At 37.2% G+C, this 23,525-nt stretch overlaps 1 protein-coding gene across 1 annotated transcript in view; it reads left to right on the top strand.

Annotated features, from left to right (window-relative positions):
- The window catches only part of LOC114615584 (ATP-binding cassette sub-family A member 8-A-like), a 77,509-nt gene that overhangs the window by 27,214 nt on the left and 26,770 nt on the right, over positions 1–23,525 (top strand). The window contains exons 10-25 of the mRNA XM_028761282.1: positions 441–606; positions 5,289–5,347; positions 5,647–5,757; positions 6,581–6,756; positions 7,153–7,272; positions 7,465–7,603; positions 8,112–8,202; positions 8,842–8,981; positions 11,936–12,055; positions 14,087–14,285; positions 16,620–16,786; positions 18,120–18,253; positions 19,337–19,474; positions 20,228–20,335; positions 21,762–21,935; positions 22,707–22,820. Coding sequence (XP_028617115.1) covers positions 441–606; positions 5,289–5,347; positions 5,647–5,757; positions 6,581–6,756; positions 7,153–7,272; positions 7,465–7,603; positions 8,112–8,202; positions 8,842–8,981; positions 11,936–12,055; positions 14,087–14,285; positions 16,620–16,786; positions 18,120–18,253; positions 19,337–19,474; positions 20,228–20,335; positions 21,762–21,935; positions 22,707–22,820 — 2,156 coding nt within the window. The remainder of the gene's footprint in view (positions 1–440; positions 607–5,288; positions 5,348–5,646; positions 5,758–6,580; positions 6,757–7,152; positions 7,273–7,464; positions 7,604–8,111; positions 8,203–8,841; positions 8,982–11,935; positions 12,056–14,086; positions 14,286–16,619; positions 16,787–18,119; positions 18,254–19,336; positions 19,475–20,227; positions 20,336–21,761; positions 21,936–22,706; positions 22,821–23,525) is intronic.

Genomic DNA, 23,525 nt, shown 5'->3' with positions numbered 1-23,525 from the left:
ATTTATGACATATAGATAGCCTTTATTTTTACTTCATTTTTAGGAGATATATTTTTGCTGAGTGCACAGCTCTAAGCTGGCAGGATTGCTTTAATTTCAGTGTTATAAACTTGCTGATGTTAATCTCATTTAAATGTATGCCATCACCAACTTCTGGCTCCTGTGGTCCTTAACAGTGTCTACAGGAAGTGTCTGTTCATTCTTACCTTTATTTGCTTTTTTTATGTCCATTTATTTCAGCATCTTTTTATGATTTTCTCTCATTGTTTTTAAGCCTTCTAAATTTTGAAATGAATTTGTGTGATGTGTATATGTTTCAATGTGTGTGTGCATGTGTGTGTGTGTGTTTATGCCCATGTGTGAGCAAGCATTCATGTTTAGAGGTAGAGAGGGGCTTAGAACAGTGGCTGATCCAATGTGCAATTGCACCGGTTAAACAGGTGAATATGGACATCGGCACTCACCCTTGTTTTTCCTGAAGTCCTCATTCTGGTCAGGACAAAATCCAGTGGATCTCCCATCCCTTGACAGTGAAACAGACTGTGAGATTTCTGATGACTGTTTTGAACCTGTGTCTACAGAATTCCATGGGAAAGAAGCCATCAGGTGAGATCAGATGTAGTGGTGATGAAGGTTGGGTGTGGGGTCATGCTATTATCAGCCTAAAGCTTGCTCCAGACATTTGTTTAATGCATGTAGACCTTCTACTGGGTCCTTCACAGGGCTCTGACATAACCTCATCTTCCTGGCCTGCAATTTTCTGTCTATTATTTAAAAAAAAAAAACTATAGCATGCTGCTGTTAGCACCAAACTACAGACTTAAGAAAACAGAAGCCACAATTCAGTAAAAGTCCTCTCTGCCTGTCCCTTGTTGCATCTCTTCTCTCTTCTTTTTCTTCTTGTCTTTTTCTTCAGTTCAGGGCTTCACTCCTTCATCTTATTAGTTATGTCACCCATTGTCCCCTCACTCATCTGAACATCCCTTTCTTTATGCATTTGCCTTTTCTACAAAGAAGGCCAAGCAAAAGGGGGAAGAGAAAAGTGAAAGCCTGGATAAGAAGAGGGAATCAGATCAATGTGGCTCTCAGTCATGCACAACTGCATTCCAGGTTACAATAAAATACCCGTTTCATGTGGTGCTAGTTGCATTTAGTTTAATTAAGGAAGACATCCTTAAGATCTTTATCTTAGCAACTCTCATTATTTTTTGATTTTATTTTTTACTTATTCACTTACATCACACTCACTACCCATACAACTCTTCTTTTAAATAATATTTTTATTTATTTTTTGAGAAGTTTATAAATGTACACAGAGTACTTTAATCATCCAGCACCCCACTAGTCACTCCCAACTCTGCCTGCTCCCTCTAGCATGTCCTCCTCTCAACTTCATATTCTCTTCATTTGAAAAGGATTGCATCCCATTGAGTCCAATTAACGCTGCCTATTTGCACATGTATGTTGTGAGGCTACACACTGGAGTATGGGTAACATATCAGTGGTCTCACCTCCAAAGAAACATGACTGACTCTTAGCAACCTTCAATGACAAATGACTCTTTAAGTAGAGGTGTCTCTCATGAATCCATCCTCTATCCATGGTAGAATTTTTACTTTCTTGATCTTGTGTAATAGTTACAGCTATGTGAGTTCATGAATGACAGCCACATCATGAGCAGGAACAGAACTTCACAGCATCCCTCTCCATCTTCCATCTTTCACGATCTTTCTGTCTCCTCCTCTTCCAAGTTCCCTGAGCCTGGGCAGGAGAAAATGTTGACAATTTTCGATTTCTAATCATAACTTTCAATTTCTAATTTTTAGCCTGCCCCATAGATATCCTTCTTGCCCTGCTTTTGGATAATTTTAAACCTCAGACAAAGAAAGTTCTATCAAAACAATGGCTTTTGTTTATTAGTCTCTCTTCTTTCCTCTCTGGTATCTCATTGAACAAAAAGTAATGTGAAAAAATAGGGTGTTAGTGTTTAAATGGAAGTGAAAAATCTGTTTTTTCTTTCTTTTTATTTAAAGTATTTTTATTATTATGCTATGTGTTTTGGTCATTTTTCTACTCCCTCAACCATTCACAGATCCTGCCAACCTCTCTACCTACCAAACTTCAAACTCTATGACCTTTCTCTTCCTCATCTCTCACATCATAGAAGCAAACAAAACAAACAAAAACAATGTATATACTGTTAGTGTTTCTTTTTTTTTTTTAAGGGATAGTTTAGTTGTTAACTTTTACCCTATTCCCTATTGGCAAGGTTTTCATTCATTCATTCATTCATTCATTCAATCATTCATTCATTCATTTTTTTAAATGTAATTAGAAAAAACAGAAACTATCACATCAAAATTGGACAAGAAAAACCAACAGACGTAAAAGATCCCAAGACCAGGCATAAGAATCAGGAACTCACTTGCTTGAACACTCAAGAATCCCATAAAAACATAAAATTCAAATCTGTAATATAAACACAGAGGACCTGCTACAGACTGGTGCAGGCCCTATTCTTCCTGTTCCAATCTCTGTGAGTTTCTAAACTTAGTTCCTGCTGGTATAGAGGCCTTAATTTTTTGGTGTCCTCCATTCCTCCGGCTCTTATCTTCTTCCTACGTTCTCCCCCATGGGTTCTGTGAGCTCTGAGAGGAGGGATGTAATGGAGACATCGGCAAGGAATCTCAGTCTCTGTGTAATGTCTGTCTGTGAGTCTGCATTTGCTTTCAGCTGCTGCAAGAGGAAGTTTCTCAAATGATTGGTGAACAAGACACTAACCAGTGAGTATAGCAGAATATTATTAGGAGTCATTTTACCACTACATTTTTTCCTTTTTTGGACCAGTAGTATTAGGTCTTGCTCTAAGTTCCTAGGCTATCTAGTCTTAGGTTGTTGGTCACCCAAGCAGTGTCAGGTATGGGTTTCATGAGTGGGCCTTAAGTCAAATCAGCTATTGACTGGTTAGTCTCATAAGTTTTATGTCACCATTGCACTAACACTAACATATCTTATAGGAAGGACACTATTGTAAATCAATGGGTTCATGGCTGTCTTGGTGCTTATGTTTTCTTTTGAGAGAGTACAGAGTATGCTTCTATGCCAAAGATGCTGGAATATATGGCTCTGTGTAAGTAGAGGCTCAACATCTCTATTACACAAATAGTTGTGCATATGGCTTCTGTTTCTATCAGTTGCTAGGTGAAGCCTCTCTGATAATTGGGCTAGGCAACAATCTCTGAGTATAGCAGAATAGCATTAGGAATTATTTTCTATCCTAGGTCACTGACCTATCCACTCTCTGGGTCCTGGCCCTCCAAGAAGTGTCAGAGGTGAGCTCCCTCTCATGACATGGGTCTCAAGCTGGACTAGTAATTACTTGGCCATTCCTATATGTTCTGCACCAGTTACACAAGCACATCTTGTAGGCAGGACAAATTGTAGGTCAAAGGTTTTCTGGCTGGGTTGTTTTAACAATCCCTTCACTGGAGTCTTGTCTAATTACAGGAGATGACTGGTTCAGGCTCCATATCTTCCATTGCAGGGAGTCTTAGCTAGGGTCACCCTCATAGAAATTCCTGGGAGTTTACACTGCACTAGGTTTTTAACTTGTCCCAGAGCTACCCCCTAGTTGTCTTTCCCAGTACTCTCTCCCTTCCTGCTCCCTCTTGTTCCTGTAGTATCACATTTTTTTTATCCATTCATCTATTCATCTATTGAATAATGCCTAGTTGCTTCTGATTTCTGGCTATTATGAATAGAACAGTGGAGAACATGGTTGAGCAAGTGTCTCTGGTAGAATAAGGTATCCTTTGGGTATATGCCCAAGAGTAGTGTAGCTGGATCTTGAAGCAGATGAATTTCCATCTTCCTGGGAATCCTTCCTCCTGAATTCTATAGTCTATGGCTATAAGCTATTGTAAACAGGCACCTTTTGTGGAAATTTACAAGCCTGAGTAGTCATAGACCTTGTAAATAGGTAGCCTTGGCAGACAATACTAACTTAAATAAGGACAAGTGAGTCATAGGCAGAGTCATAGTGACTTGATCCCTGAACCTTCACCCAGCCAATACCTGGTTCTGATGATCTCTGTATTCCCCCTGAACACCCACACTCCAGTGTCATCTCCTTCCCACATCCTCCCTTTCTGTGTTTATAACCCCTGTGTGAATGAGTCATGATTTGAGAAAAAATAAATAAATTATTTATAAAAAAAATTAACCCACAAAAATTAGTAACCCTCCAATATACAAATGACAAATGGACTGAGGGAAAAAAATCAGGAAAACAACACCTTTCACAGTCACCTAAAATGATATAAAGTAAGTTAGAATGTCTCTAACCAAGCATGTAGAAGACTTGTATGATAGAAACCTTCAAATCATTGAAGAAAGAAATTGAAGAAGATATTAGAAGATGGAGAACTCTCCCTTGCTCATGGATTGATAGGATTAAGATAGTAAAGCATAAAGAACTTAAGAAACTAGATATCAAAAAACAAACAAAAACAAACATTAAAAAACAAATAACTCAATTAAAAATGGAGTACATATCCAAACAGAAAATTCTCAAGAGAGGAAACTCAAATGTTCAACATCCTTAGTCATCAAGGAAATGGAAATAAATACTACTTTGAGATTTCATCTTCCATCTGTTAGAATGGCTGAAATCAACAAAACAAATGACATCTCACACTGATGAGGATTGTTGGTGAGACTGTTAGTATTTCTACTTTCAGAACAGGCAAGCAGAGTTCTAAGAAATAACTATATTTGTCAGCTATCTAATAGTTAGAGTACAGTGATGGCTAGCACTTCTGATATTGTTCATGGTATTTCTTCTTCTTGCATTCTATACTGCCTGGCTGACCTGAAGAGATTATGGACTTCATGTAGATGTTTTCTCTAACATCTGTAAAATGTTATGTTCCCTTCTCAGCCTTGCTATGGTAGCTCTCTTGGTTGTATCATTGTCTAGTTTACCCATCACTACATATGGTTCATCTTAGGAAAAGTGCTCACAATGGCTTGAACAGTATCCAAGCCTCAGCCCACATCAAAGGAAGCAACCTTTCTTCCAGGTGAGCTTAGGCACTGGTTATATTGTAAAACACTGGTCAAAGTCCCATTGCTGTCCACTGCTGTTAGTACCATAGCAAAGTCAAGGTAACATGCTCTCTCATATCCTTGCAATCCAAATTCACCTGAAGATTTCAGTGAGACTTGGAGTTAGATAATAAAGAAAACCATTGCTCCTTAAACCGTTTATCTCTTGCTCTCCTTCTCAGAATCAGAAATCTTACAAAAGTCTACATACAAAAGTCTAAGTGCACAGAAGCTTTGAAAGGTAGGTAACGAAGATAGAAAAATATTGGATTTCAGTCAGCTAACTTTTCTCTCATTGAGCAGTTCTAGACTCTAAATGAATGTTGAATCTCTTGTCTTGCCTTCCCCTCACAACTGAACTAACATTGCCATGCTGTATAATTTTTGTAAAGTGGAAATAGAGTATTAATTTTCATTTAATGAGTTAATTAATGTGTACTTTCATACATTTTAGTCACACTATAAATGCAAAGACATTATATGAGCCCTGAATTAAACTTACATTTGTGATTTTATACCTTCATGCTGTTTTCCTCCCAGATCTGACATTGGATGTGTATAAAGGCCAGATTACTGCAATCCTTGGTCACAGTGGCGCTGGGAAATCAACACTATTAAATATCCTTAGTGGGCTGTGTGTTCCCACCAAGGGTAAGAGACAGAGACTTTCCTCTAAGTCGGCAAATGAACTTTTTGTGCTTTTGTTAGACACCTGAGCATTGAGTATAGACAAAGATAATTAAACTCACAGCTATTGACATATAATCTATCTTATTCTTTTATAAAATGTACATGATATTAACTGAAATATAGAGAATTTTAGTATTTTAAAATTCAAAACTCAAAATTTTATAGAATTAACAGTTTCAATAGATATTGATCACATTTTTTTTTATATAGATAAAGTAACCTTGAAAAGCAGCAACTATTAAAATATGACTGGAAAGGTCTCTCAATTTGACTGATTTGACTGTATCTTATGCTTTGCCATCGCAGACTTGGTATTCCACCTCCCTCTCCCTTTCTCCTGTCTCTTCTCTCCTCCCTCCTCTCTCTCTTCTCTCTTGTCTCACTCTTCTCACTCTTACTCTCACTCTTTATCTCATCCCTCTTTCTGGGAAATTTCTAGGGCTGAAGTTCTAAGGACTTTGAGCTGAAAGACAGAGCCAATGTCAATGTAAAACAACTTTTCTGTGTTTTCTGATTGTTATAAGGTCATATGAATTCCATTGTTAAAAGCAAGTTGCATGCACAGCTTAGGGAGCAGAGAGGTTGATCTCATTTCTTGATGATAAAATGTAGAGCATACCATATTCTCAAAGACAGCTGAGAGCAAAATACTAAAATGAAATTTGGAAAAGATCACAGGAGTAAGATAAAATCACATATCTAATTTTATTTGGTAAAGTTTTTTAAAGTTACATTAAGAATGCCATGTAGTCTTGATAATGTCTTTTGAAACCCTTATTTACAGGTTGGGTCACTATCCATAATAAGAGACTCTCAGAAATGACTGACTTGGAAAGTATCAGCAAGCTCACCGGAATCTGTCCACAATGCAATGTGCAATTTGACTTCCTCACTGTAAGAGAAAATCTTAGGCTCTTTGCTAAAATAAAAGGGATTCAAGCACACGAAGTGGATAATGAGGTACATGACGTGTGTAACTAACATAAAAATTTAAATTTTTAGTAAATATGCTTAATACTTTTTGCTTCAACTTTTGTTGCATTAAATAACCTGCATATCGATATATTAAGGTTTCCTGCAAAAATATGGGAATAACAAAGACGTGTAACCTGTGACATTCTCCTAGATCATTAAATATATTCCCTTCATCTTAACAAATCTTAGATAAGTAATGGAAATTCTTCATGTTGAAATGAGATTGAATTATGAAGAGGTAAATCATCTCCCCAAAATCATATGTTGAGTAAGCATGAAGTCATGTGATACCCAAACAGATAACACTGCTTATTATTCTTTATTGTGTCCTGTATAAAGACATTTTAGTTATGGCTTGAATATTCTTTTGTGTGTGTACAGGTACAAAGAGTTTTGCTGGAATTGGAGATGAAAAATATTCAGGATATTCTTGTTCAAAACCTAAGTGGTGGACAGAAGAGAAAGCTGACATTTGGAATCGCCATTTTAGGAGACCCTCAGGTAAGTCAGACCAGATTCACTGATAAATTCAATCTGGAATCGAACAACCTCCTCATCCAGAAAGGGCACCATGATCGAAATCACACAACAGAGGGGACCACACAGTGGAGCAGTAAACTAAGTACATACCTAGCCTCTGTGTTCCTTGCTTCTGTAGTTAGTGAACATTATTTCCTTTGATTCCTCCTCTAGATTTTTTTACTGGATGAGCCCACTGCTGGGCTGGATCCCTTTTCAAGGCACAGGGTGTGGAATCTCCTGAAGGAGCGCAAAGCAGACCGTGTGGTCCTCTTCAGCACACAGTTCATGGATGAGGCTGACATCCTGGCTGGTAATTGCTGGCTTCCTTAAACATCATGATGAAGACTTAGATCTGAAAATCTTAAACTGTTTTCTTTACTGTTTCTTTTGTGCTGTGTAGATGCTATGGCCCAGGATCAGAAGCTCATTCTGACAAAAGTTTGAGGTGTCATTATCCCTCCATGATAATAGCATCATGGTGACACAATGTCCTTCTTAGGAAGGTCGCTAACTTCAAAATAAATGTCATTAAGTTGAATGGCATAGTTTAATAAATCAATTTGAAAGATCTGTGCACAGCCAGCTAAAATACATGTTAATGCTCATCTGCATCAAAAATGATCATATAATTCATTGATGTTGAGTTGTCTGACACATGAATAATCTACATAATCATGAAAGATTGTGTTGGGTTTTTCTTAGTCATAATTGCATCCTACATCCTACGTTTAAAGTTGTATAAACTCCTACGAAGTTCATTATACCTCATAGTTCTCTGAAATGAAAGGTATCTCCCATCACTGCCTCTTCCTCCTCAGATAGGAAAGTGTTCATCTCCAAGGGGAAGCTGAAGTGTGCAGGCTCTTCCTTGTTTCTGAAGAAGAAATGGGGGATTGGATATCACTTAAGGTAGGCTTTCTATGGGAAGCTGGGGGTAGATGAGACCTGGGCTGGAGAAAAAGGCAGTGCTGGCTGGAGTCCTTGCAAGAGAGGAGGGAGACACAGGGATGGGTAGGAATTAAGAGGAATGAACAAGGGTGAATACATTTGGAATTGTATACATGTCTGAAATTTTCAAAGAATTAAAAATATATTTTAAAAGAAAAATCAATTGTGTAAGTGTGTGTGTGTGTGTATGTGTGTGTGTATACACGTGTGCACCTCTGTGTGCATTTAGGAAGAGATAATGGGTGAAAGTGTGGAGAAGACTGGAATAGAAGATACCCAGCATAATATAGAGGAAATAAGACAAAACCAAGCATAGATGTAGTTAAAGTCACCACTATTTGACTATTCCAAAATCCTACAACTTTTTCAAACTTGAAGAGACTGTATTTAATGTTATTATCATCATTCATCTAGAATAGTAATACCGTCTCTTAACGAAAGTCCTAGTTTGTAAGTAGCATATTTGCATTGACTGATTCATCTCTTCATTTTAAATTTGCATGACTTTTTTTTGCATGCAATTTATAAATGCTCTTCCCTGGTTATTTTTGGATGGCAGAGACTATTTTCAGACAACCTATCTCAATTTTTGACCAACAGCTTGCAGCTGAGTGAAGGGTATGTGAGAGAAAGAATAACAACCCTTGTCAAGCAGCACATCCCTGATTCCAAGTTGTCAGCAGAAAGTGAAGGACAACTCAATTACATATTACCCCTGGAGAGAACGAACAAGTTTCCAGGTAACTCATTAGCCATGAGCTCTAACATGAAATCTACAATAATAATAAGTAACCTGTAGCATCAGATCGCTGTGCATGAAGTAGAGTATTAAGAGTTTGAGATGGAGCATCACGCAGAATCCTCACAGTAATAATAAAAGCGTGATACAATGACTGTCACACCTGAGAGACAGGAAATGGGAGCAGAGGATTGTGGGTAAAAAGCCTTGGAGGAGTCCCGGAGGCTTTCCACGCCAGCGGGCCCCACAAACAGGAGAAAGGTCTGGAGTTCCAAAGGCTGGAAGCTTTGGTGATGGCAGGCCCCAATGACAAGAGAAAGTCCTTGGTTCCAAAAGGGTATATATTCATGGCTGATGGTAAATGGATCTGGATGTACCCCCGAGAAACTCGGGACAGACCTCAGTTAAATAGGGAGGGAGAAAAAAGGAGGGTATGGGGAAGAATGCTTAATTGGCTCTGCCCTCTGGCCTTCATTAGTATGTAAATCTCTCTAGGGCCTGAGTCCTGTAGTCCAGCCCTCTACCTGTGCACTTTGGGAGTGGCTGTAATGGCCTACATGACTGAACAATGTAGGTCCATGGAGACTAGACTGCATGTCAGGACCCTGGGTTCTGGGGCCATGGCCGAACAGGTGCCGTTTCTCCCTTGGAGTCTCAGGGTTCCAGGCCCATGTGCAGCCAAGAACCAAGATACCCTTACGCAGTCCCACAAAGGATGAAGTTAATTCACAAAAGTAACTGTTTTAAAGATGAGTTCTGCCTCCGACCCCATTCTGTCAGAAATGACGATGTATCAAATCCTTTGGTATTTGATTCAAATACTAGAATCTTTTCATGATTTCCAAATGCCTCAGAATGGTGGTGCTAAATGTGGGTTCACAGTAGCAAAGTCCTCCTAACTCAGGATAAATGGACTCTTATGGTTGCTTTCATTTTGAAAACTGACTTGTATGTATCTTACCAGACAACAGAGAATAAAGGACAACATATTTTGGGTAAGAAAAAATGTAAGAGAACAAATCAATTAAGTAACAGTAAAATAATTCAGAGTTCACCAAAACCTCAAAGAAATCTATCAGTGAGTGTATAAGCACCTGAATCACAGGTATATATGCTGACATCCAGCAGAGGTAAAAATTATTGCATAGTTAGTGTTAGTGTGACACATAGACTGTTTGATAAACATTTAGAAATAATTAAATGCTGCAAATATTGTATCATAATGCCCAATGACTTTTAAGGCTCTTGTTTGCTTTACATAGGTTTTAATATCTTTGATGTGTTATGGCTTGCAAATCTGTAATGAACATAGTAATTTGAAACTTGGCTTTCCCCATTCGCTAAAAGTCCTATTATGTGTTTTGTTTGTTTGTTTTGTTTTTTGCTTGTTTTTGTTTGTTTTTTGGTTTGATTTGGTTTTGGCCATGACTTTAGAAAACACCCTTGTTTTTCAGACCATTGTATAATATAGAATAATCATGTTTGGTTTTCAGCACATTTGTCTCAGATCACTAAGGACTAAGAGAGATCATGTTAAGTGAACAAGACCAAAAAGAATTCCTATATATACACACTTAACAAAGGTGGTGACTTAATTACAGTACTATTGTAGAAGGAGACACCATGACCATGGCGCTTTTTATAAATGAAAGTGTTTAACTGGAGAACTGTTTACAGTTTCAATGTGTTCATCCACGACCATCAATGTGAGGAGCATGGTAGCATTCTGGCATGATGCTGGATCAGTAGCTGAGAGCCTTACACCCCGATCCAAAGGCAGCAGGAAAAGAAAGAGACTGGGCCTGATGTTGGCTTTTGAAACATCAATGTCCACCCCTAAGGAAACACTTCACTTCCTCCAACAAATACATGCTTATTCCAACAAGGACATACTTCCTAATCCTTCCAAAACAGTTTTAAAGTTGTGACTAAGAACTCAAATATATAAAACTCTTGGGGCTATTCTTATTCAAACCACCTAAATAAGATTTGCAATCATCAGAAAGTGTTGGTTGAAACATTATTATTCCATTTAAAAGGACTGTATAATCTAGAAACCAACCAAGCTTCAGGTAGAATGAAACCTGGCTGTCAGTGCTTACTAACCACCGAAGACCTTGACTGTACCTCGACCAGCAATGATTAGCTGCCAATAGCACTTCAGGGAAGGTGAGGTCTCATGAGCATCTTTCCATCCAGGACTTAGCATTCAAGGGCCTAGTCTTGTACAGGTCTAGTTCAGGTAGTCAGAAGTGCTCTGTGTACATCATTGCAACAGCCATGCCATTTCCAGGGTGTTTTGGGGAGGGATGCATGTGTACTACAATTTGGATGGGGTCAGAGGACAATTTATAGAAAGATGCTTCCTTTAACCAAATGGGTTTCCAGAAGTAAAATAACCTGGTTTGGTCTCAAATGCCTTTACTATCTAAGTCATCTTTATGGTCCTAGCTTTATCCATTTTCCTGAAATCATCATAATTTAATTTTTTGTGGTTGGTGAATAAAAGTGATTTTATTCTGTACAGGCACATTTTCTTTATCAGTTCATCAGTTGATAGAAATCTAGTTTTATTACACTTTCCTATCTATTTTCAACACTGGCCAATGACCAAAATTTATAGCTATCTCCGTAATGGGATATAGAGGCCTCTGAGTGTATATACCCAGGAGCAGTCATATGGTAGTTTTATTTTCTTTGTTTGTTTGTTTGTTTGTTTGTTAGATTTTTGAGAAATCTTCACATTTCCATAGTTGCTAAGCCAACTCATCAGCAGTGAATAGGAGTGCAACTTCCCCCACATCCTTGCCAGCATCTGTTGTCATCTGTTGTCTTTTTTTTTAATTTTATTATTACTTTTTTATGATCTCCTTTCTGACTGGAATGAGGAGGGATGGCATAGTGATTTTAATTTGAATTTTCCTGATGACCACATTTTTAAAATGTGTTCATTAGATCTTTGTAGGGATCTCGAAAGATGCCCAGACCTGGGAATTGAGAACTATGGTGTTTCTATAACAACACTGACTGAGGTCTTCCTGAAACTGGAAGGAAAATCAGAGATCGACCAGTCGGGTAGGTAAAACGACAGAAGCCATCATGCTGTGTCCATTTCAACAGACATGATGCTATTTGTTGTTGTTGTTGTTGTTGTTCTCCTCCTATTCCTTCTCCTCTTCCTCTTCCTGTTCCTCCTCCTCCTCCTCTTCTTCTCTTCTTCTTCTTCTTCTTCTTCTTCTCCTTCTCCTTCTCCTTCTCCTCTTCCTCCTCCTCCTCCTCCTCCTCCTCCTTCTTCTTCTTCTTCTTCAAACTGTATAAATGAGGAGATCTACGGTTATCAGTTGCTATCTCTGCCATAGACGTGCCTCATCTGGGATATTCTATTAGATCCCAGCCAAGAATTTATCAAGTGTTTATGTGTACTACATTTTTTATACCCTGTCGCTCAAATTGCTTTCTCTCAAATGTCTCTTTTTTAAAATGATACATATAAACTCTGGACGTATATTACATGATATATAGCAATAAATTTATTTAAAGACATTTATTTCATTTTCAATTGTGGGGTGTGTGAGTGTGTGTGTGTGTGTGTTTGTGTGTGTCCGTCCACAGAGGCCAGAGGCATCAGATTCCTTAGAGCTGGAGTTTTAGGCAACTAGTTCTGAGCCACCAACATGGGTAATGGAAACTAAAATTAGAACCCCTGGAAGAGTAGTATCCCCATATAACTACTAAGCCATTTCTCCAGCTTCAATAAAAGTAAATTTCTAATAAAAGACATTAAAAGTAAGACATTAAAGACATCAAAAGTAAAGTCAATAATGTATATAGTTAGAGAGAAAGAATTTTTAGGTAATTTTCCTCTAATTTTAACTAAAATCCATCCTAGGCTTCCTAGGAAACAACACAGCAGAGCAAAGAGAGGCTGCTTCTCCTGTTGGAACTCTCCCAGCGCTCAGAGCTGTTTCCTCTCAGTCTTTTGACATCTGTCAGGTTCAACGTGGTTTTGAGTTCCTCCAGAAATTAAGTACATTCAGTGCTATTTTCCTTGATGAGTCCTTGAGATGATCACTCCAACACTCAGTCTCTCTGGTTGCTGAATCTCTTGTTTGCATGCAGGAACATCATCTTGTTTGTGGCAGGAACATCATCTGTCTCCCTATGAGAACCATGGGTGTCACCTGGTCTTAGCTTCAACATTGATGGCCTATTGATAGGAACTCATTTCCACTTTCCATTCTCTTTTGTGGCACACTCTAGCTCCAGTCATTTGGTCAAAGAGTGCCTCACTGGGAAGCCAGTAAGTTTGTTCACAGAGCTTTTTAGCTGGGTGTGGTGGTTCACACCTGTAACCTTAGCTCTTGGGAGACGGAGGTAGGAGCACCCTGAGTTCAAGGCCAACCTGTATTATGAAGCAAGGCCCTTTCTGAAAAAAATAGCATACAGATTTTAAAATATATTTCTAATATTTCTATATATACAAATGCATTTAACTTGTATAAACTGACCTTGTAATAACAAAAACAAAAGCCCTCAAAAGACCCTTGTAGGTTCTCTTACTACTATTACGATTTGTTAAAGAAATTGTTGAGTTTTGTAGATCATTGTTATTATCTAGTTATCAAATCATAATTTATATAATGAAACTATCCATCTGCTCCTTTTTTTCTGTTGAGTTCATCATTGGTTTCACTGACACAAGTATTTAAAGCACAATTTAGAACATTTTGTTACTCAAAATGCTGTTTCATGTCCTCTGCAAGTATCACCCCAACAGATGCTCCATAAGCAACTTACACTTCTCTCTGCTCTGTAAAACTTAATATAAATGGGAAAATGATGGTTTACTTCTTGGAAGTCAGCTCTGCTGTTATACTATCTGATGAAGAACATTCTCTGTGAAGTTCTATCCCATACTATTCTTTTTGAGAAATGTCATTTGAAACAGTGTGAACTGTCAAGGATGTATTGAACCATTTTTGTTTTATCTTGGAATTTTGGGGTTTTTTTGTAAGAGATCTTTTAAAAATATCTCTGGATCAAAAAAAAATGCTTTCAGAGATTAATTTAACCACACAATATAGATTGCTGGTTTTTGCTTTATAGATGTTGGTGTGACAGAAGACATACAAGCTGGAGGGGCAAGGGGCCCAGGGAGACTTGCTGATGTGGCACAACTTGTTCCTTTGGTTAATGAGATGAGTAAGACAAAGGGCGGCATGGCTCTCTGGTGGCAGCAACTCTGTGCAGTGACCAGGCTTCGCTTCTTGAAGTTAAAGTATGAAAGGAAATCCATTGCTCTGCTGTGAGTACTAAGTTATCTTTGCAGTTCCAAATGCTGCAGTGAAGCATACATAAGTAGAACACCAGAAAAGTGATAGAGATAAATTCCAGCACAGGCCCATACCTGTTATTTCTGTTAACAGTCTTGGTAGTCACACATTATTATATTGATACATGGAAGAAAAAAATCTATCAGAGATAGTGTGAGGTGTAGTGTCTTTCTTCATTACCATTACTCCTCTATAGTCTACACAGTAAAACAATGGACATCTTAGAACTTAGCCTTGTAGATGTGTGTGTGTCTCGTGACTCAGATATAACAAAATCTCTGGAACTGTAATATGTTTGTAAAGTTGATACATCTTCAAGTTTTCTCTTCTCTGTAGTCCTTTTGTGCAAGTGGGCCCTTCTCAATTCCTCCCAAATGTCAGGCATTTTTTAGGAGTTGCACATAAAAGATATCAATTGACTCTCAAGGAATTTATCTCTGGCCATTAGCTCCCTGTGCCCGGGTCATAGTCAATCATTAGTTGTACCTCAGTTCACACATGGGATCCAGGACTCATACTACAATTCCAGTCCATGCTTGCTGAATGCCTGCTTCAAATGGAGGACATTACCAAGATTAAGACTAAAAAATAATCTTTGTAGTTAGTTCAGAAATGCTTTGTAAGACTGAGAGAGCCAAGAACAAAGGGAAGCCAGGCACAGAGCCCAGTAGGCAAGAGGTCTTGGAGTTTCTCAGGTGCTGGGGCCCTTCCCCAGCCTGTTGACAGGATGGCCCACAGGAGGAGATAAACAGTTGGTAAGGGAGGAGTGAGTCATGTGTGGTGGTCAGGGGAATCTTGCAGGTCTGACTGACTAGCAATCAAGTCACCTCCTTACTTATATGGGTTTTACAGAACAAAGACAGACTAATGATTATCCAAGAAGTACAGATCATATCCTTTTGTCTATGGACATGTGTTTTTATTTTCTTTATTACATGTGTGGGGTTACAAGTTTAGTCAAAATTAGAAAGCACAAATGAAACAGATTTTATTTTTATTATTAGCCCTATAACTCCAATTCAAAGACTCTCAAGAATGTCTCTGTCAAAGCAAACACATTTATTATATGACAGCCTGCTTTCAGGCTGCCAGTATTTGCAGTTTTAAAGCTCCTCAGACAAACAGAAAATATCTAAACTGATCTTCTTTGTGAATAGAAAATACTAATAAATATTCCCTTTACAATATTATTTCATCATCTATGTTATAAAGTAGAAAAAGTTTATTTTAGTCAATCTGTCTTTCACTAAATAGTAAGGTTTATTGTTCCAGGGGTGTTCCTTGTATGATCGCCTATTTTTAATCTACATTTTCAGAGAGCTCTAAGCATATTATAATATGGGATGTAGCATCTGTTGCTAATTCTCCTAACCAGTAAGAGTTTACCCTTTACAATTTATACAGTTTCAGCATGTTTAGGGGCAGATACCCAAAGAAGATTCCTGGAGACATAGTCTCATTTACAATTTCCTAGCTTTTGTTTATCTGAGCTTATTACAGTCTGTAGAGCAGAAGGAAGTATTCCAAATAATAGCTGGATAAAGCATAAGTGAGTTTAGGACTTTCCATAAAAAGACTCAGGAATAATTTTCTCAGGAAAAGACATAGAATGAGAACGTCTCCACGAATGCAACATGCAGAGACCAAAACTTGAAAGTGAGAGACAGAAGGACAGTGCTGGTAGCATTCGCCTCAGTTTCACTGGAACTGTGTCAAAGAGCTGTGCTGACTTTACAACTTTTGCAGTTCCCAGTAGAGCTGGCTGTGCCACCCATGCTTGGAAGGAGATAAGGATGAAGTTTTGGCATTAGTGCTGTAGTGCTGAGATCTGACTTGAAAACTTTTCCAATGGGAATTGAAAGAAAGGAAAACAGAATAAGTCATGGTTGAATTGGTGAAGTTTAGGAAACAATTGCCATGAAGAAGACTGGAGACAATGGGAGGGAGGGGAAAGAGCAACTCGTGAGTCTGAGGAGCAGTGTACTGTGCAGCAGAGAGGGAACAGTAGGATAAACACAGAGAAAATGAGGCTACATCTCAATTTTCCATGTAAGGAACCATCTTCTAAAATTGCACAAGCTGTCCCATGATCAGAATGCATCAAAGGACGTTTACTGATGGTAAATCCTTGGTTGTTGCTCCCACTTTAAAGACAAGGAATAATTTAAGAACCAAGATACAGAGCCATACATATGAATGCCTGTCTTTAATCATGTCTTGCGTATTCTATATCCGGGTCTTTGAAGGAAAGCTTTGAAGACTAGACAATGACTATAGGCCTAAGCTCTAAATTTATTTCTGTGTAGGATTCTGATTTTGGGGATTGGACTTCTGCATGTTTTGTCAGCAAATATTCACAGGATAGTCCACCAAAGTGACTACTGTTGGGAGCTCGCTCCTCAAATGTACTTCCTCACACCGGGCCAACAACCACGGATGCCCCTCACAAACTTACTGATTGTCAACAAAACAGGTAAAACTGTTGCTAAATACATGGTCTATGAATATTGTCACTGTTAAGAACATTACTTCAGAAAGACACACATGATGGAAAGATGAATGTGTCTTACACTCAGTTTAGGAAGCCCAATCTTAAATTGGAACAATGAAGCCAAAAATATATGATAATATTATATCAGCACACATTAAAAATCAAGGTTTACATGAAAATGTCATTAAAGTAGAATGTCACAATGATTATAAAGAGAGACAGATAGTAGGATAGAGGAGCATGTTGGTGGCATGCATTTTAAATTTAAAAACATTTAAATGACATGATCACTGTCACTGGCATTAGTTCAGTGGAATATGTTGTTTGATTCTAGGAAGTTTTATTCTGAAAGGCACAAGGTGTTAAAAAAGTTGTTTTTAATTATCAGAGTTATTTTTACTTGGAAGAGATAATAAGTACATGAGCATCATTACCATATCGAACCACATTTAGAAAGTCTATAAAAGGACAATAGAAGACTCAGGAGAGTTTCAGTGGGCCAAGCACTTGCTATGCAAGCATGAGAAGAGAGCATCAGATTCCCAGAGCCCAAGTGAAGGTTTATTAGGTGTGACTGACTTCTTTTTTGTGCAGCATCACAACTGTAAGCTGAAGTAAATACATACAACCCATACCATCATGTTAAAGTTATTTTTGGTCATGGTGTTTTATCATAGCAGTAGAGAAGTAGCTAAGACACCACGATCCATTGGGTGGCCCCATACCAGCGCTCATATGGGCAGTACTAACTGGAGTCAATGGATTATAAAGAAACAAAGTCCGGAACTGAGAAGGTGTTAAGGTAGGGAGGTGGAGCTGATAGGATTTAGGAGAAGAAGTAGGGAGTGTGAATATGACCAAGACAGATTCTATGCATATTTGAAATTCTCAAATAACTAATAAAAATATGGGCTTTATAAAGCTCATTGGATATGGAGACCTATGTGTAATCCCAGAGACAGTTGGTGCCCAGAGCAGCTGGCCAGATAGACTGAGTTGGTGATTTCTGGCCCAAGGGAAAGACTCTGGTTCAATAAAGAAAATGAAGAGTGATCAAAGAAAATACCTGATGCAGACCTTTGGCCTACACATTGCATGAACATGCATGTGTTCTTACACATATAATAACATGCACACATGTACCTAAAGCAAAAGGGAACAAAAGGTACTTCTTCAGAAAAGAAATATATGGAGAATTAAAATCCATACTATTGCATTCTATAACAACCAAATGGCTGTGAAGAGTCATCCTGATACATAATTTTGTGGTGTTCCCTGGGATTTGTAGTGCCTTTTGCATTTTACTGTCTATTAGGAGCAAAGATCGATGACTTCATACATTCACTAGAGCAACAGAACATAGCTTTGGAAGTTGATGCCTTTGGGACTAGAAATGGCACAGAGGACAGTCAGTATAATGGAGCCATCATCGTATCAGGTGGTGAGAAGGTATGTGCATCTCCAGGGAATAGAGCTTTGACTATTATATGGCAATTTAATGAAAGACAGCATCTGAGACACTGTAAACAGATAGCATATCTGTGTATATATTTTGTATTTTAGGAGAGGATTTGGGCTATGATTATGCCATTTAATATTAAATTTACTTAAGAGAATGCATAAAGATTCCTCCTTTCCTTTACCATTCAGGGAACTATATTCATGAGTTTAATATAATAAAGTTACATTCACTATTGATTCCTGGAACACATGTGGTAGAAACAAAATTGACTACTGAAACTTGTCCTCTGACTTTCACACATACACAATGAACACATACATACATGCACAGATGTACACACATGTACACACAGAAAAAAACATGCACTAATGAGTAAATAAAAAAATTTTGAAAACAATACGATTTCAACTTGTTATCTGGAGCTTTAAGCCAGAGATGCCAAAGATAGTCCCTAAATCGGATACAGTCTGTAAGTTACATGGCTTTTCTTGAGAAGATGTGAATAAAACCAAAGTTATTATCCCACACACGCCTAGCTTAGTGAACCAATGAGCTTATAGGGTTTCTTACAGGAGTTAAGGGTGAGTTGGGTATCTGAATGATCACAGAGTTCACCCCAGCATGGGTGGCAATTCCCGAGAGATGCAACGTCACAGTTCACTGCACAGATTGTAGATGTCTCCACAGAAGAGTCCCCTCTTCCTTCCTAGTTAAGTTACTCATAGGCATTGTAACCTCATGAACTTCTTGATTCTTATCCATCTCACTTCTCCATCCAGGATGGAAAAATGGGATTCCAAGCAAATGGCTACAGGACAGCAGCCATAATTAGTTTGTCCTGTTAGAGGTTTGTTTTAAACTTTAATTATATCCTGTTGCTTAATAAGGCATTTAAACATTACAGCATTGACTTGAACATCTCAAAGAAAGAAACTGAAGAACCTCTAGTCTGTCAGCCATGTCACAAAGAATATGCCATCCTTTTAGTATTTGATGAGTTTTTGCATATTTTGTACAGAAACTTTATCTTTTCCCCTTCCAGACTGATAAATCTTTTTGTTCAATTTTAGAATTACAACTTTACATTGGCGTGCAATACCAGGAGACTGAATTGTTTTCCAGTCCTGGTGGATATTGTGAGTAATGGGCTACTTGGACTGTTCGCACCATCAGCACACATTCAAACTGACCGCAGCACGTTCCCTGAGGTTGGTATGTTCTTGTAGGTTCTGCTTTATCTAGCGTCTTCCAGATTGTTCCATTCAGATAATCTCAGTGGTATTGATAGACTTACTTTCATAATTAGATTAGTGTTTGTATCTATCTTACTATGTATTTATTTTAATTTGATATGTAGTATGATACAGTATATCGTATATGACTATGCATATTCAATTGAGCTGCCCACTGTAAGCACTGCATGTTAAATTAGGAGAGACAAGCTAAGCATGCTGACTCACACCTTGTGAGGTTTCGGCAGAATCATTATGATTTCAAGTTCAATCTGGATGGCAAAATAAGATTATGTTAAAGAAATCAAAAGAAGGAGAAGGATGAAGGGGAGGAAGAGATGGAAAAAACCCCTAAAATGTGAAATTGATGAGTTGGAATTCCTGAATATAAAATTGGTTGCATTGGTTTAAAGTAACAAATTTTCACAATAATTATTTAAAGCCTAAAAGTGTTGATCATCTTAAATGTCAGGCTAAACTTTAGAATTTTACCATCATAGTGAGAACCCCTTGTTCTCATTATTACTTTCCATTTTCAAAATCATATCGTGTAGCTTCTTTCAATTGTTTACTTACAAAATTGGATACATAAGCAAAATCTATGTTGAAAATATGATTAGGATGTGAGGACACGGAAATCTCAAAAAAGACCCAATGCAATATTTGATTTTGTTTTGAGTAATGTAACCCAGACAATGATTTTCCACTTTGTACTACTTCCATTCCTAGGATAACGGCCATAGAACATTAGATTACATGGTTTATTTCTTCTCATGGATCCTTTTGATGGCTTGTGTTCCTCCTTATATTTCCATGACCAGCATTGATGACTATAAGGTAGTAAAAAATAATGAAAACTTTCATTTGTTTAAACAGTCAGAAGTTGTTTTTAATGTAATTGTGGGGCTGTTCTTTAATAAGGTGTGTGGATTTATACACTGAGCAGCTGATTAATACATAATTGGACCTTTATAGAAGTAAAAAGTAAGAATCAAATCAAGAAGTGAAAAGGTAGGAAAAGGGAAGGACAAGTGGAAAGACCACAAGAAAGAGAACAAGAGATAGATAAAAGGTTTTGTTTGTTTCCTTCTGAATAATGGAAGCATTGTGATGAGGATTGGCCCCCCTAAAAGGTAATCTTTCAGTGGAAGACTGGGTGAGATTTCATATGTAAGTTTAAGTTGTACATCACACATACCTTCTTGGAACTAGCTCATGGAACACAGACAGTCCTTGAGCAGCACCCCAAAGTCTTATTAAACTAAAAGAAGAACTTGGAATTCAAAAGGGTTAGAGTATTGGAAATTGTTTTTAAGCATTCGGTCAATGCAGGAATTACACAGAGCAGAGGCAGTAGAACTCTACACAAGGGTTGGTTAGACACTGTTCCCAAGATGGAGCTACGAATGCATGGAGTAGAACTTCATCATGGCAAGAATGTACAGATCTCTGTAAGATGAGCACATTCAGAAATTATACAGGACTGGAAATACCTATTTCTAGTAATCACTTGTAGAGCTTCCCCCAAGGATCTAACTTAACTGAAGCACATAAAGAAAAAAACAGCTCTGAAAAAAATCTGAACTTTAATGATTTATGGGACAATAATAACCATTTTATTAGATACATTTTATTAGATTATCTAAGGCAGAAGAAATAGTAATGACTGAAAATAAAGTTGGAAAAAAGTTTTCAAAGTTGTTATCATTTGGTGGATTTTTAAAATATAAAATTTAGTGAAACAAAATAACCTCTCATAATCCATATATATTACTATGAAATACATTAATGACTTTAAAAATGAGAAAGTATAAAGCTATCTGAAAGTAACACGCAAGATGTAATTACTGACAGTATTTTAATCACTTATTTTCATTGAGAATAAACCAAGGAGACAATTTTACATGGAAAAAAATGGCTACTTTCATTTGGATAAGGGATGAATTGTTATACCACTGAAAGTTAATACTCATCTGGGGAATTTTGCTTTGTAGGCATTAAGTCAATCTTCGATTAATAGCATGCTTTCTTTCCCAGTAACTTGGATGGTTTATTTTTATTAACTACAATAGCACATTAGGATAAATTATTTTTATTAGTAACAACAACGAATTTTGAGAGAGACACTTTAAAATGATCCATGTCCCTTAATCTGTATAGTGTTTAATCACTAATAGTCAAAACTTGTTTGGTTATTTTCTATATGCTTCATATTTTATAAAAAACAAACAAAATCCAACTGATGATTGCACTTCCTTATCAGAACAGAGTACAGTTCCAGCTGTGGATATCAGGGCTCTCCCCATCTGCATATTGGTTCGGGCAGGCTCTGTTTGAGGTTCCAGTCTACTTTGCACTCATTTTTTCTATGTACATTGCATTTTATGCCTCAGCCCCTTCAGAGATTATGCTCACAGCTGGAGATTTGTTTATTCAGGTAAGTGACACCATTCCTAAAACAACTATCATTAGGCAATTCAACCCAAAAATTGACAGTAACATACAATATACCACTTTTATACTTTCATTTCTTTTATAAGGGTTTCTTAAAGTGTGCCTAAAATACATATGACAGAAAATTGTCTCTGTGGCTTTTTCCCTGTTGTGTTTTTTGTTGTTGTTGTTCCTTGAATGGAGTCCAACTATGCAGTCCTAGCAATCCAAGATGACTTTGAAATCATGAAGATCCTCCTGAGGGCTGAGATTAAACTTTGGGCCCCCATGACTGGATCCCTCTGCCTGCTTTGACTGTGACATTCAGTAACACTCTTTGCATAAGTACAAATCTTTTGTCACAGTCCCCCTCCCCCCAAAAAAATATCCAGTTATATGGCACCAGAAACTAAGATCCTACACTGAGAATACAGACATTCATCTGGCAGACAATCTCCAAGCAGGGGCTGTGGTAGGCCAAGAGCCCTCAGAATACACCAAAGCATTCTTATCATTTCAAAGTTGTCTTTTTTGAGTGAAGTATTGTATGTAAACTTTTGCTTGCAGAAAAACGACAAAGTCGCCTTTATTAGTTGTTTGTGTTTTATGATGTTTGTGATGAGAAGTGACAATCCCGAGCCACCCACTTTACCACTCTCTATGATATTTAAATCATTATAAATGAAAGAACATAAAGATATTGTTTCACGACATTAGGACATTCAAAAGTTTTCACATGTCACAATATTTATTCTCATATTCCTATTGGTTCCAGATTCTCTATGTTAGTGGCTATGCCATGTCAATTATTTTTATGACGTATGTGATTTCATTCATTTGTCGCAAGGGGAGAAAAAATAGTGGCATTTGGTCCCTTTGCTTCTATATTGTAAGTATTTTACTGTTTTTATTTTTATGATGGTGTTAAGTACTAATACTTTAAAAATACTGTTGGTTGGTTATGATATTTTATACTTTAAAATATTTTAAATGTATTTTTCTGACTTTTCACTAGTTTCATCTTATAATAATGGAGATATATATATATAATATATTTATGAAATATATATTTATGAAGTGAAATGAAAACAGATAAATTTTGACATACATGTTATACACATGGATATGTGTGTGTGTGTGTGTGTGTGTGTGAGTGTGTGTGTGTATGACATGTATGTTAAAATTTATCTGTTTTCATTTCACTTTCTTTAAAGGTAAGAGAATTAGCTATAGGATCATAAACTTAGATATTATCTTGAAATTCCTTTTAGGAAAAGAAATTACCTGAATACAAAGGTTATGGAATTTTTAGAAGACTATGAATATTGTTAATTTAAAAATCTAGAGCTAAAATCTGATTGGTAAGGAACCCCTTGTTAAGAATCATTTATTAAAATCTTCACTTTCTAAACTTAAAAAGAGAATATATGTAACTTACATATATTTATTCTAGCATTTATGTTTTGAATGTCTCAATTACATTACTGTTTAACAAATACTTGATTTTCTTCATGTACCAGAGTTTGAGATGGTTGAGGAAGAAAACATGCAGGGTACATAGTCTCTTCCTCCAGTGAGTTAAGTGAGAATGAAA

The sequence above is a fragment of the Grammomys surdaster genome, unplaced genomic scaffold (assembly GCF_004785775.1).
Source record: "Grammomys surdaster isolate TR1022 unplaced genomic scaffold, NIH_TR_1.0 126906, whole genome shotgun sequence".
Lineage (NCBI taxonomy): Eukaryota > Metazoa > Chordata > Mammalia > Rodentia > Muridae > Grammomys > Grammomys surdaster.
Note: the sequence above shows the minus strand (reverse complement) of the source record. Positions and strands in the feature narration are given on the sequence as shown.